Source organism: Vicugna pacos, chromosome 28 (assembly GCF_048564905.1).
Source record: "Vicugna pacos chromosome 28, VicPac4, whole genome shotgun sequence".
Classification (NCBI taxonomy): Eukaryota; Metazoa; Chordata; class Mammalia; order Artiodactyla; family Camelidae; genus Vicugna; species Vicugna pacos.
Window position 1 is genome coordinate 10504316 of NC_133014.1, and position 13014 is coordinate 10517329.

Here is a 13014-nt window from a genome sequence, read left to right on the forward strand (position 1 = left end):
CCCAATCAACAGATTTCTGCAGTGTTTTCTTCAGCAGAAGCACCATGTGGCTCCTACTGATCAAGTCTGTCTCTTGCCTGTACTGTTTCAAATGCAGCAAAAGAAAATAATTTTTAAAAATCACTGCCAATTTTTTTTAATGGAAAGGATAAAAGAGGAATATGGACAAGTTAAATCTCCGATATTGTTTTTTGAGGAAAAGAACTCTGTATTTTAGGGAGCTAAACAAAAACCAAACTTGTGAATATTTGATAAACAATGGTTAGAAACACAGAGGATTCAGAATTACTCAAATCAAGGACAGCATCTCTCCTACACGGTATATTTCGATTTATTTACCCGACAGATGCTTAGCTAATTTGTATTACACATTTCATGACTTACGACAAAGTTTCCAAATTCAAATCCTCTGAGCAAGGCAATTCAATTTCACTGAGAGAGATACTATTTTCTCTTATAATCTGTGAAAACAGATAGCAAGAATACCTGGACATTAATAATCAAGCTACAAGTATTTAATAATTTGAAGAATAACATACTGCTTAGCTTGGCCATATTTACATTTAAAAAAAGCTTTACCAAACCATTTCATTCAAAGGCCTGTATTTTCATCACATTGAATGTAATCATATTTCAAGTCTAAGATGGGCCAAATAACTGAATAGGACTGAATGAATATAAACTGGAGGACTTAAGTATATTATGAATCAATAACAGAGTAATAATATTTCACTCTCATGAACTGAAAAGCAAAAATGATGGCCACAGAGTAGAGATGGGGCAGAGAAGAGGGGAAGCAGTAAGAAAAGTGGGGAAAAAAGCAACTGGAGAAGACTCTAATCAGAGACACTGACTTCTTCCTCACGAACGTTTCTAGTATGAACCTCCCTGTCTACCAGAGGTGAGGTATGTTACCGGACTGCCTAGCCAAGCCAAACTGTCAATATGTTAATCTGTAAGAATTGTTTAGAAAACACATCCCTTTAGTACACATAGTGAATGAGAATGTATTTTAAAAAGATACACAGAATATCTAGCTTTAACAACCAAGAACTGATTTGATTCTCTTTACTTAAAAATACAAATAAAAAAGATAACGCTATTTATTTTCTAAAAATGTGCAAGAACGCAGAAGTAACACTCTGAAGACTTATTCCTATAAGTCTTTTTAGAAGACTGTTCAGGGGAGTCACATTTCAGGATGCTTTCTATAATAAACCAGTAAGTATTCAGAATACCAAATTCAAATACCAAATCAAAAACTTGAAAATACCTTTTCTCTCTGATAATCTCAATGAGGTAAGCAATTATGTTGGCTGTGTAACACAGACTGATAACTACTTCCATCTCTCTTCCTTCCTCTTGTCTTTATTTTTAATTTTGAATGTTATTTATTCAGAAATTGAATGACATTCTGAAAAAACTGATATAACTCCAAACTGAGTAATTAATATGTACATGGATAACCTGATTATAACATTCATACACATTAGCAGTAACATCAGTCAGGATGGAATACTTCTATTCTGACAGTTGGCATTTATAAGCTCCTTTTTGTCTTCAAAAGGGCACGTACCCTTGGAGCTTTAAGGCCTGGGTTCTAATCCCAGCAGGGCCACTCACTAGCCCTGTGACTGTAGGCAAGTCGTGCCTCATGTGTAAAATGAGCATAATAAAGTTCCCACCCTCTAGGTTCCTGTGAGAATTAGAGGACTTAACCTACTCAAAGCTCTTAACATTAACTCTTGGTACATAGTGGGTTCTTTATAAGTGTTAGCTGCTATCACCATCATCATCACCATCACTGATCTGTACCACTCTATCACAAGACCACACTTGGTCATCAATCACTTAACACGCTGATCGCCCACTGTGGATCGGGTGCCCCTGAGGAAACACAACTGTCACCCAAATTTGAGTGACACAGCAATCAACGTGTTAAAAGCATCACTAAAAACGTGGGTTATACATAACTGTGGGGGGGAAAACACTCTTCAATCTAGTCCTTATTATATTTTCTACAGTCTCCTAAAGTTAAAAAAAAAAAAGAGAGAGAGAAATATAAGGAGGAATCAAAGGGAAACATGTAATCACTTAAGGGCAGACTGAGGCACACAGGAAATGAATAAAAAGACCCCAATCTGCTCTGTCTTGTACAGAGTCTAACACAAGAAGCTCAAGCTCCGAAGTCCTAACAGCTAGTTTCAGTTTTGTCCCACCTCCTCCTAGCTGGGTGGTTTTGGGCCAGTCTTCCATGTAACAGCGAGGTACTGCGCTCTGGCTACTGTGCACTGGTTACCAGGAACAAAAAGGTGGAAAAGACACCGCAGCCACCCCTGAGGAGTTCATGGTCTACACAGACGTACAAAAAAACAAAAGTAGCACACTGTTCCCACCCATACACGGGGGGCAGTACTTGAACAATTTACAGCGCAACACCCCAAAAAGAAGAGAGACTAGGTTGTACAGTAAAGCTTTTTATGAAGGAAAAAGTGCTATGAAGATGCTAGTTACTGTACTGGATACATGCCTTAAGTTTGAACAAATAAGCAGTTTACAAAGTGACCCTTTTAATCCCACTTTTGATGCCAAGTTGCTCCCTACAAGGGGCCCTGCTACAGAATCAATGAAATAAGTGGGTGAGAACTAGGAGAAAATGAGAGCAACAGGCAATATCAACAAACAGAACTGTGAACTTGCTGTATGTCCTACTGGGCATCCCTGATGTAAGACCAAATTTAAAATTAAGTCTGAAGTAGAAGAAATGTCCGAGAGATAACTTTATATTAAAAGTCCAAGGATCACGTTTCTACAAAAGTTTAAAAAAAGAACTGACATAAATTTAAGAATATAGTTACTTGTGTACATGTTTAATTTCACTTTGTAAACTAAACAGTAAATTTAGTAAACTGAAGTTTTCTTGAAGGCAATCTGTAAGTCAGGTGCATCTTAAATGTAACAGAATTTAGAATGGCATCTTGCATTTGCAAATGATCAAAAACATATGCTGAATGAAGGAATGGAAGAAAAAGTATAATTTCTTCCTACAATATACATTCTAAAGGGCACTTTCCAAAAGGAACTGGTATCTTTGACATCTAAATGTGCTAGGAATTGAATGTCTGCCTGACCCATGAACCATGTGTGACCAGGGCGGACTCTGAGGAAAGGCCACAGGATTAAAGAATTGAACTAAGATTAGAACTGGCAAGCAAGAGATAAGGTTGGACACAAAATGTATTTATGTGTGTGTGTGTGTGTGTGTGTGTGTGTATTTGTGAGGACACACACACACACACAGATACATGTGTATGTATGTACGTGTGTAACAACACTGGAGAGGAATACAACAGAAACCAGAGTCTTCAAAAGACAACCTGCACAATGTCCCAGATACAAATCAAAATGACCTAACATAAGAACAAGAAATGCAACCTATTCTCAGAAGAAAAGACAAAGTAAAACCATGCTGAAATGACCACACTGTTGGCGTTAAGAGGATTTTAAAGCAGCTCTTCTAACTAGAAGGACAACATGCTCATAATGACTGAAAACACAGAAAATCCTTTCAGAAAAAGCAAAAATTGTAACAAAAGGTAATATGCAAATTTTACAACTAAAAAGTACAATAAATAGAATGTTTAAATTCACTTCATGGACTAAAAGGAAAACAAAATGCCTGAAGAAAGTGAGTACACATAAAGATAAATCATTAGAAATGCAGCAATCTGTAGAAAAGACAGAAGAAGAATAAAAGACAACAGTCATCTGATTTTTGACAAAGGAGTCACAGGAATACAAGGAAAGGAGGGTGTTTTCAACAAACAGTGTTGGCATAACTAAATATATATATTTTTAAAAATGAAAACCTCAGCCCTTACCTCATATCATAAACAAAATTACTTTGAGATGATTTACATAATTATACATAAAAGCTAAAACATCAGGGATTTTAGAAAAAATAATCTTCAGGTTAGGAAAAAAATTTTTTTTCATAGGTCACAAAAAACAACCATATAATTAAAAACTGATAAATCAGACACTATCAAATTTAAAAATTTTTCTGCTCATCAAAAATATTCTAAGAAAATGAACAGACATGCCACAGATTAGCGGGATATTTGCAAAACATTTATCTGACAAAGGATATGTTTCCAGAACATATAAAAAATTCTAGCAACTCAATAATAAAAAGACAAACACAAAAACTTTTTAAATGGGCAAAAGATATAAATAGATTATTTCATTTAAAAAGATACATGAAGAAACAATAAGTAAATGAAAATGAACATGCAAACTGAAACTACAATAAGATATCATTACATATGGACCAGCAGAGCTAAAATTAAAAAGACTAACATCACCAAACACTGCCGAGACATGCAGCTGCCAGTGTTCTCATACACTGCTGGTCCAAGTGCAAAACAGTGCAACGTCTTTGGAAAAAGGTTTACCAGTCCTTATAAAACTAAACACACCATGTACTCTATGTCACGGTAAGTCCAATCCTAAGTATTTACTCAAAAGAAATTAAAACATAAGCCCACAAAAACGTTTCTATAAGAATATTTATGGTAGATCGCTTGACAATAACCAAAACCTGGAACCAGCCTAGGCATTCAACAAAAGAGAATGAGAGAGGAAACCATGGTACGTTCACACAATGGGATACTACTGAACAATGAAAAGGCTAACTATTGACACTACTCAATAGTATCTCAAAATCACACGGAGTTAAAAAAAGTCACAAACAAAAGGGTATATACTGTATGTGATTCCATTAAAGTTCTACATCAGACAAACTAATATACTCAGGAAAAAATCAAAAAATTGGTTGCCTTGGGGGTGGGGAGGGAGTGCAGACTAAGTAGGAGGGGGCAGGAAGGAACTTCTGGCCATTCTGATAAAGGTCTGTTTCCATGAGCGTATGCATTAGTCAAATCTTATCAAATTACACACTTAAGATTTGTGCATTTCATTATATATACATTTTATCGTAAAAGGAAAAGAAAACAGGGTAAATACTGAATTAATGTTAATGATACACATGCTGAAATACTAAGGGAAAAAGTGTACTACTGTCTGTAACTGACTTTGAAACACATCAAAAAACGATAGATTGGATAGAGGAACAGATAAATGGACAGGTATGTGATAAAACAAGTTTATATAGTAAAATACTAGTTGTAGAATCTGGTTGTATGCATGTTTGTATAAAGTTCTCTCAACCTTTCTTTATTTTGAAATTTTCTTATTAAAACATTAAAGGAAACACTCTAGCATTCTCAAAGATAGATCTGTTTTCCCAAAAAAAGATACTGAAGACATGGACAGTTAGTTAATTAAAGGGCAATATTTAGTTACAATATTTGACTTGGAGATTTTACTAAACAGTCTACTTACTTTTAACTATTTGGCTTATTGGGTACATATGCCATAAAGTAATTAAAACAACTTACTATACACAAGATAAAAAAACTGCCACAAAGTAAAACAGTATCTTAGATAAATGTGTACTTAATCAGGATAAAAATATCAAAAACGCTTTTTAGAGTTCTGCGATACATTTAATTTTTTTAAAAAATCACAATTTCTAGGTCTCTGTAACCAAAAAAGAAAGGCTATGGTCTGTGCTCAGCACACAATCTTAAAATGAAAGTTACTATGTATTCAAGAAATGTCATAATCATCAATATTGCCTTCAAAAGTATTTTATAGGGTTTTGGAAATCCCACATAATTTTATGTGATTTAAGATACAATATTTATTATACTCACGTACTTGAGGAACGTTGCTATCGACCCACTTGGAATTTGGTAAAATATCATCCCACAAAATCAGGCATCGAGCAAGTGTCTTAAAAATGCAATACAGAAAAATCAATTACAGCAGGCAAAGTTCATAGATTCTGCAACAATGATAACATTATAAATAGGACAACTTAAGAATCGGTTCCCAACTGATGGAAATTTTGAAAAATTAAATATATACAGTATCAACTTAAGCTACTCATTAAAATAAACTGAAGACTTAGATTTTATCACAAAAAAAACTGAACTGATCATCATCAAAGTTTGGAGGAGTTGTAGAGAAGTTTTTAAAACTTCCTCCATAAAGAAAAATCATGAACATAAGAATTATTCATAGTTCTGTCTACACAGAGCCACCCATATGCTAAAAACATATATTTAAACATTAAAGAAGAGGGAAAATTGGAGGCAATTATGTCAAACAATTTCTATCACTAATTATACCCTTAATAGTATTACTGCATCCTTAATAATAATGAAAGAATGTAAAACAAAGTGGTAATGAAGTCCCTTGTTGCTATTAGGAAGTTCTGAATAATAATATGAGAAATTGAAATGTCACTCCAAGTCTTATATACCAATGTAGCTGCCTTTCTTGGCAATTCCTACAGTCATATTTGGGAAATTTCAAAAGAATACTATCAATTACATATATGCATGATGGCTTAACATTACAGATTCCCTTGTAGAGACATTTATATTTGCAAGCTAAACTTGAGAACCACAAATAGACTACGTATCTTAAAAGAAATGAAAAACTGCAAAGTATCATACCCTAAGCAAGAGAAATTCTGGCTTCACAAAGTCCAGCAAATACATAGTGTCAGGAGCTCGGAGCCAATCTGCAATGGATCTGTTGGTGGAGGATATCAGTAAGCATTACTGCTCGAGAAGAGGACTAAATAATCAAGAATTCCAGGGAGGGTGTAGCTCGGTGGTAGAGTGTGTGCTTAGCATGCACAGGTCCTAGGGACTGAACCCAGGACCTTCATTAAAAATAAATAAACCCAATTACCTCTGCTCCAAAAAATAAACAAACAAACAAACAAAAATTCCAAGAGAGATTTCAAGAATTTCCTCTCCATTGCAATCACTGCTATTTTTTTCCATAGTACTTTTCACCCTCCAAACATAATTTTTATTATGTATGTATGTATATCTTACTATAAGCTTTGTAAGGGCAGATATTTTTAGTTTTGTTTTGGTCACTGAAATATCTCCAATGCCAAGCAAGCAATGACATACACATTGATCCCAACAGTAAATGAATAAATCTGTTTTTAATCAAACTTTTGTTAATTTTGCAAATACTCGGTTTTTCTAAAAAAGGAATTTATTTACAACACTGAAAAATTTCTTGAATCTTATAATGCTCTTTAAATTAAAAGACTTAAAACATGGTTTAATGTCTCCTACCCAACTTACTCTTCTATGCAAAATGTAAAAAACAAATGCCAAACGTCTACTTTCAAGGGTCAGCACTAATTACTCCATGTTGCAGAGGCAGAAGGCAGGGTCATTAGGAAAGCTGTTGAACTAGGCAGAAACCACTTTTGTGAATGGTAACCTGAAATATAGTAACGCTAAGTATTTCTGATTCAACCAGACCTCACAATAACATGTAAAATTAATGAAAAGGAATGTGGATATCACTGGATTGTCAGTGACTCAACTGAAAAACAAAAATGAATAGAAATGGGCAACTATACTGACAGATACCATTACAATAACAAAATTTACTATTTCTAGATAAAAATCTATATAACTTGAAGTATTTGAGAGCACTAAGATCAGGCTGATCTAGCACAGGGGAGTAAGAAAGATAATTTAGTTTTACTACTGAGGTCAGAAACAGAGTCACACTGTCATGACAAGGGACGGGCAGGGGAGATGCAGTACCTGTTATTGGTTTTCAAGTAGATCATAGCCAAAGCCAGAGTGGCACCTGGACAAGTTACATCCACATTTATGGTGTCTCCTTCCTATCGAAAGAAAAGTTTATTTGTGTAAAGGAGTTTTGAATTATTATAAAATTCTTCTGAATACTAGCCTACACTTAGTTAACAAATTTTACAAAGGTTGGTATGAAAACTACTATTTTCAAGTTGACCTCTTAGCTTCCAGCATTTCGATCTGTTGCTTCATTTGGACTTACTTTGATTTGATAACTTGGAGATTTATGTTTCTCCCGGTGCATCCCTGCTTGAAAGCGCCTGTGGCCTCCAACCATGTACTGATAAAGCTGCTCAGGCACGTTGAGATCAGACATCCCTATCAGATTACTGCCGTGCTGGAAAACGGAGGAACAGACACGTGAAAGGAAATCTTAACGGAAGAAGATCTGTAACACACACTCATGGCCAAGAAAAGAATAAACTAACTTCACAGCTGCGTGTTTCGGGCTATCAATTAAAATAAGTATTTCTCGTGAGCTAATACTCAGTCTACTAATAATTCACATTACAATTACAATTCATCTACATACAAGTTAATACTTTCATTTCATAAATACTGCTAACTGCACTAACAGTTAAAGAACATACTAGGTGGTACTCAATGGCGCCTGAACCATGAACATCTGAACCCTTTCATTTCTGTGCCTATGAGCTATAATTATATTAGTAAAAATAACTTCCTGAACACTTAACTCTCTTCCAGGCACAATTTGGTGTGTTTAACATGAGTTAACTTACTTAATATGGCAATTCTATCACACAGCTACTATTTTATAGATGAGGAAAGTGAGGCACAAAGAGATTACATCCAAGGTCACACAGCTAGTGAGGATATAAACAAGGCAGTCTGGCTCTACGATCTACCAAATTGCTTAATCACCAGACAGTGCCGCGTTTAGTGACGTGACTCACTGGTCAGGACCAGAACTCAGGTCCTAATTCCCAGCATGATGTTTTCCCTTGTATCATCTGCCTCTTTAGTTCACGCATCAAGTGTGACGAGTCAAAAACCTAATAGACCTTTCTTTACACAATTCAGTTTCTGGTGGTTCTTCAAAGAACCTACGTTCTGGGTGATGGTGTCATTTAATGCAATTTAATGCAATTTCTGGTCACTCTATACTATGTCTCTTGGATAGGGTCACAAACCAGCTGCTATCATGGCAACATTCTGGGACACCTAGTGAGCACCAGGGCACCAAAAGAGGGTTATGGTTTATATTTAGTAACTATTACTGATTCTTAAGGCTCCCCTTCATACACACATTTCCACTGTTTCCTGTTTTCTAACTGAGTGGGCTGTCGCTTCTTCATCTTATGTCTTGAACTCTTTTCAAGAAACTTCATTCCCTTGGTTCATTCATGAACACTTACATCTAAGTCAGGGGGAAGAAACCTTAAAAGTCCCACTCTTCACTACACTTTCTCTCCATTCCCCAATCTGGCACTTTGAAAAATATCCAGAACGAAGAAAGAGCTGAGAATCAGGGTTAAGTCAAGTCACAGTAAAGCAGAGTGGTATTCAGAGCAAAGTGTCAAGGTTATTTGTCTCAACAAGCAGAGGTCGGTTGTAACTGAAGCATCTGAAGGCACAGACTCTGCTTACCCCCAAGCAAACCATGCCCAAGGCCAAGCCAGCAGCTAAAGAGTAAGACTCTCTGTCAGTGCAGTATTCCATCTCAGGACCAGGGGGCCTGCCTGGAAAACAGAAAGCAACACAGTTCAAGCTGGCCTCTTAAAATCCAGACTTGTAAACTTTTTAGAGTCCCTCTCTAGCAAGTTGCCTAAGAACTACGGATTCAACATAAACCATGAGAAAGATCTAACATTATCACAAATGGTGTCCACAACTATCAGTTTACTACAAAATAAAGCCCCAAACTGGTTCTTTCAATTTGCCAATTTGAATGCAATGACTTTAAAATATTGTGAAATCTTGTTTTTATTTTTAAAATAGGAAAAATTTTTTTAAGGAGAGAGGTGCATATAAAAAGCTTCAATTTGTAACTTCTTTCCTTTTGTTGATGTTCTGTTATTTTCAAATTCATTCACTAGATGTGGTGAAAACATGTTCAAATACTGATAACAGGCAAGAGAGATACTTAAATTTTTAAGCATTAAATATTATGTATCCAGACACTTACTCTGAATCTATATAATACTCAGTCCTACTGTGATAGAATTTCTTTATATTCATGCTAAAAGCTTGACTGGATGCAAATTCATACTTCTAAAAAGCATACCCTAACTCTAACTCCATCCCTTTTGCATAGCAAAGTGTATTATATACAAAGACTCCTTCCTCCAAAAAAAAAGTTCACATTCCTGGGATTTCATCTCCAGGAAAAAAAAAAATTTTAAAGAAAGAAAAAAATTAAACACAAGTATTCACTGCAGGGTTTACTGCCTAAGAGCAAAGAATTGAAAACAACCTAAAAGTCCTATAAAAGTGAGAAAATGGTTAGGCAATTTTCAAAACACCGACTCAATGATTACACAATGTAAAATTTTAAATGCCACTTATGACAGTGACATGTGAAAAGGGCAGTACAAAAACAGTCTGTACATTCTGACGGTCATTATACAAAAGAGCACGTGCATATGAATCCAGATGAAACCCTCTACATACAATGTGAAAGAGGTGTGTCATGGCTGGGAGATCTGTGTAATGCTGGCATCACCAGATATCATTGTGATACAGCCGAAGAATGCTAAATCACCTTGCAGGTGAACAAGCTTTAAAAGCCAGTCCTGAGTATCTCCTGAATAAGTATTTCTCAGGCCAACAACTTAACACTATTACATATTTTGCTAACAGGAAAATTTCAGCTTTGTGAACAGTGTATTTCGTCCTTATAGTAGACTAAGTTGTTGATCCCAACTCTTCCCTGCCCTGCAGTGCTGTACACTCACATCCACACTCTTGTTGACAGAGTCTCCTAGTGTACCTGGCTGTGACCTATGATCCTGGCTAGCATGATGTCAGCAAAGGTCTGAAACATGCTTCCATTATTTGGTTCTCCCTTTTGCCCTTCTGTCATCACCATAAAAGAAGCACACCCTCCAGCCTGGGTCCCAGGATAAGGCATCTGGAGCAGAGCCAGAGCAGCAGACCCACAGGTATATACCCTGAAGCAGAGATGCCAGGGCCAGCTTTGTGGTGATCCTGAAATACATGTAGAAAGGTCCCAAGTAGGATAGAACAAGACATGTAAGTACGTATCTAAATTACTGAACATACTAATAATGCCAATAGCATTTCCAAACTTGTCAGAAAAAGATGACAATATGGAAGGCAGATTTCAAAAGAAAAATGCAGACTCCGTTGAAAACACAGAAAAGCATTTCATCACTAACATACCCTCCAGCATATAAAGGAGGAAAGCAAGAGTCAATCACTCCCATCCTGTTAGAAGTGCAGCTGCCCAACGGAATAAACACTACACTTTTAGGGATCAAAACTATCAACTATGAATTTTAAATGCAGACCACTGCTAGACATTGCCTGGTAAAGACAGAGCAGGATAAACAGCATGCTCACATGTGATTAAGACCACAGGCTACCTCATTAAATGGGACCAGGGGAGCTCAGAATAGGCTGGTCAAGTAAGAATGCAGACTAATAACTGCATAATAACATGAGCTTTAGAAAACATTACTTGTAGTTTTTTTTTAATTAGTACAGATCATTCTATGCTCACAAAAGCTACAATTTTTCCCTTAATTTTTATTTTTCTATTACTATTATTTTTACTTTGGTTCCTGTAGAACGGGAAATGGATGCTTATGAAACCACAGCACTATTACTGTCATACCTATTTCGGCCAACAAGACTTCTGCAGTGTGCCTGTGAGCTGTCCCCTGATACACGAGGCCGATGCCAACCACTGCAGCCACCTGGACGTTGTGAGGCACGTCGAGCTCCGTGGACGTCGGGGGTAGGAGAGCAGGAATGTGAATGCTGAGAAGCCGTGTAATTGACATATCCATGGTGCCTAGTTTAGCCGCAGAAACACCAAGCAGCAGTCCGATGCTCGTCATTTCATGACCCTAAGAGGGGAAACAAGACTGAGACTTAAGTCACTACCAAAACCAAAATGTTGTTTTATATAAAATACTGCCAGCCAGTACTCTCAGTAAGTACTTTTACGTGACAGGCACAGCGAGAGGCTCCAAGAATACAAGAGCAGACTAAACAGACATGGCCCTTGCTCTCATGAAGTCAGAGCCCTTTGGAAGGAAAAGTATTAAACAAAAAAATTAAATATATTACTAAAAGCTCATATCAATGAAAAGATATAAAGATTATGAAAGAGTATTTTAACAGAGCTTAATTTAGTTAGGAGGGACTGGAGAATTATGGAGAATTTTTAAAGAAGTGAAATTTATAATAGGACCCAAAGGATGAGTACAAATTACCAGGAAAAGTGGTAGAACAGGGGGGCACTAAAATTTACAAAGTGAGAGAGAATGATGTCAGGTGAGGGAACATGTAAATGACTCTGAGGTGATTCAAAAATAAACCCTCACGTTGATGGTCAGCTGACCACAAGGGTGCCAAGACAACTCAATGGCAAAGAACAGACTTTTCCAAAAAAAGTGCTGTGATAACTGTAGAGCCACATGCAAAAACTGAAGCTGGATCCCTGCCTTGCATCATACACAAAAATTAACTCCCAGTGGGTCACAGAACTAAATGTAAGATGTAACTAAAGCTAAAACACTCTTAGAAGAAAGCACAGGTGTAAATCTTTGTGGCCTTGGGTTAGGCAATGACTTCTTAGATATGACACCAAAAGCAGAGCAACCCAAGAAAAAATGGATGCACTGAACTTCATCAGAACTAAAACCTTTTGTGCTTCAAAGACACCATCAGAAAATGAAAAGACAACCCAAAAGACAACAGCATGGGAGAAAATTTTTGCAAATCATGTATCTGTTAATGGACTAGCATCCAGAATACACAAAAGGACTCTTACAACTCAGTAAGAAGGCAACCCAATTAAAAAATAAGCAAAGGATTTGAATAGATGTTTCTCTAGAGACGACATACAATGACCTAAGAGCACGTATAAAGATGGTCAATGTTATCAGCCATCAGGGAAATAAATGCAAACCAGAACCACAATGAGGTATTACTTCGCATCTACTAGGATGACTGCAATGAAAAAGACAGTGTTGGCAAGAATGTAGAGACACTGGAATCCCCATGAATTGCTGGTGGGATTATTAAATGGTATACTCACTCT

The 13014-nt window shown here is 36.4% G+C and overlaps 1 protein-coding gene across 7 annotated transcripts in view; it reads right to left on the bottom strand.

The window, feature by feature from the left end:
• Nucleotides 1-13014, bottom strand: part of ANAPC1 (anaphase promoting complex subunit 1) — a 180736-nt gene that overhangs the window by 126385 nt on the left and 41337 nt on the right. For all 7 annotated transcript variants that reach the window (XR_012065179.1, XR_012065178.1, XM_072951459.1 and 4 more), the window contains 7 exons: nucleotides 11581-11815; nucleotides 9372-9463; nucleotides 7966-8100; nucleotides 7710-7792; nucleotides 6585-6663; nucleotides 5782-5856; nucleotides 385-461 (listed from right to left, as the gene is read on the bottom strand). Coding sequence is in view for 5 of the 7 variants with exons in the window: in XM_072951459.1 (XP_072807560.1) it covers nucleotides 385-461; nucleotides 5782-5856; nucleotides 6585-6663; nucleotides 7710-7792; nucleotides 7966-8100; nucleotides 9372-9463; nucleotides 11581-11815 (776 nt within the window). In the remaining 2 variants the exon portion in view is untranslated. The remainder of the gene's footprint in view (nucleotides 1-384; nucleotides 462-5781; nucleotides 5857-6584; nucleotides 6664-7709; nucleotides 7793-7965; nucleotides 8101-9371; nucleotides 9464-11580; nucleotides 11816-13014) is intronic.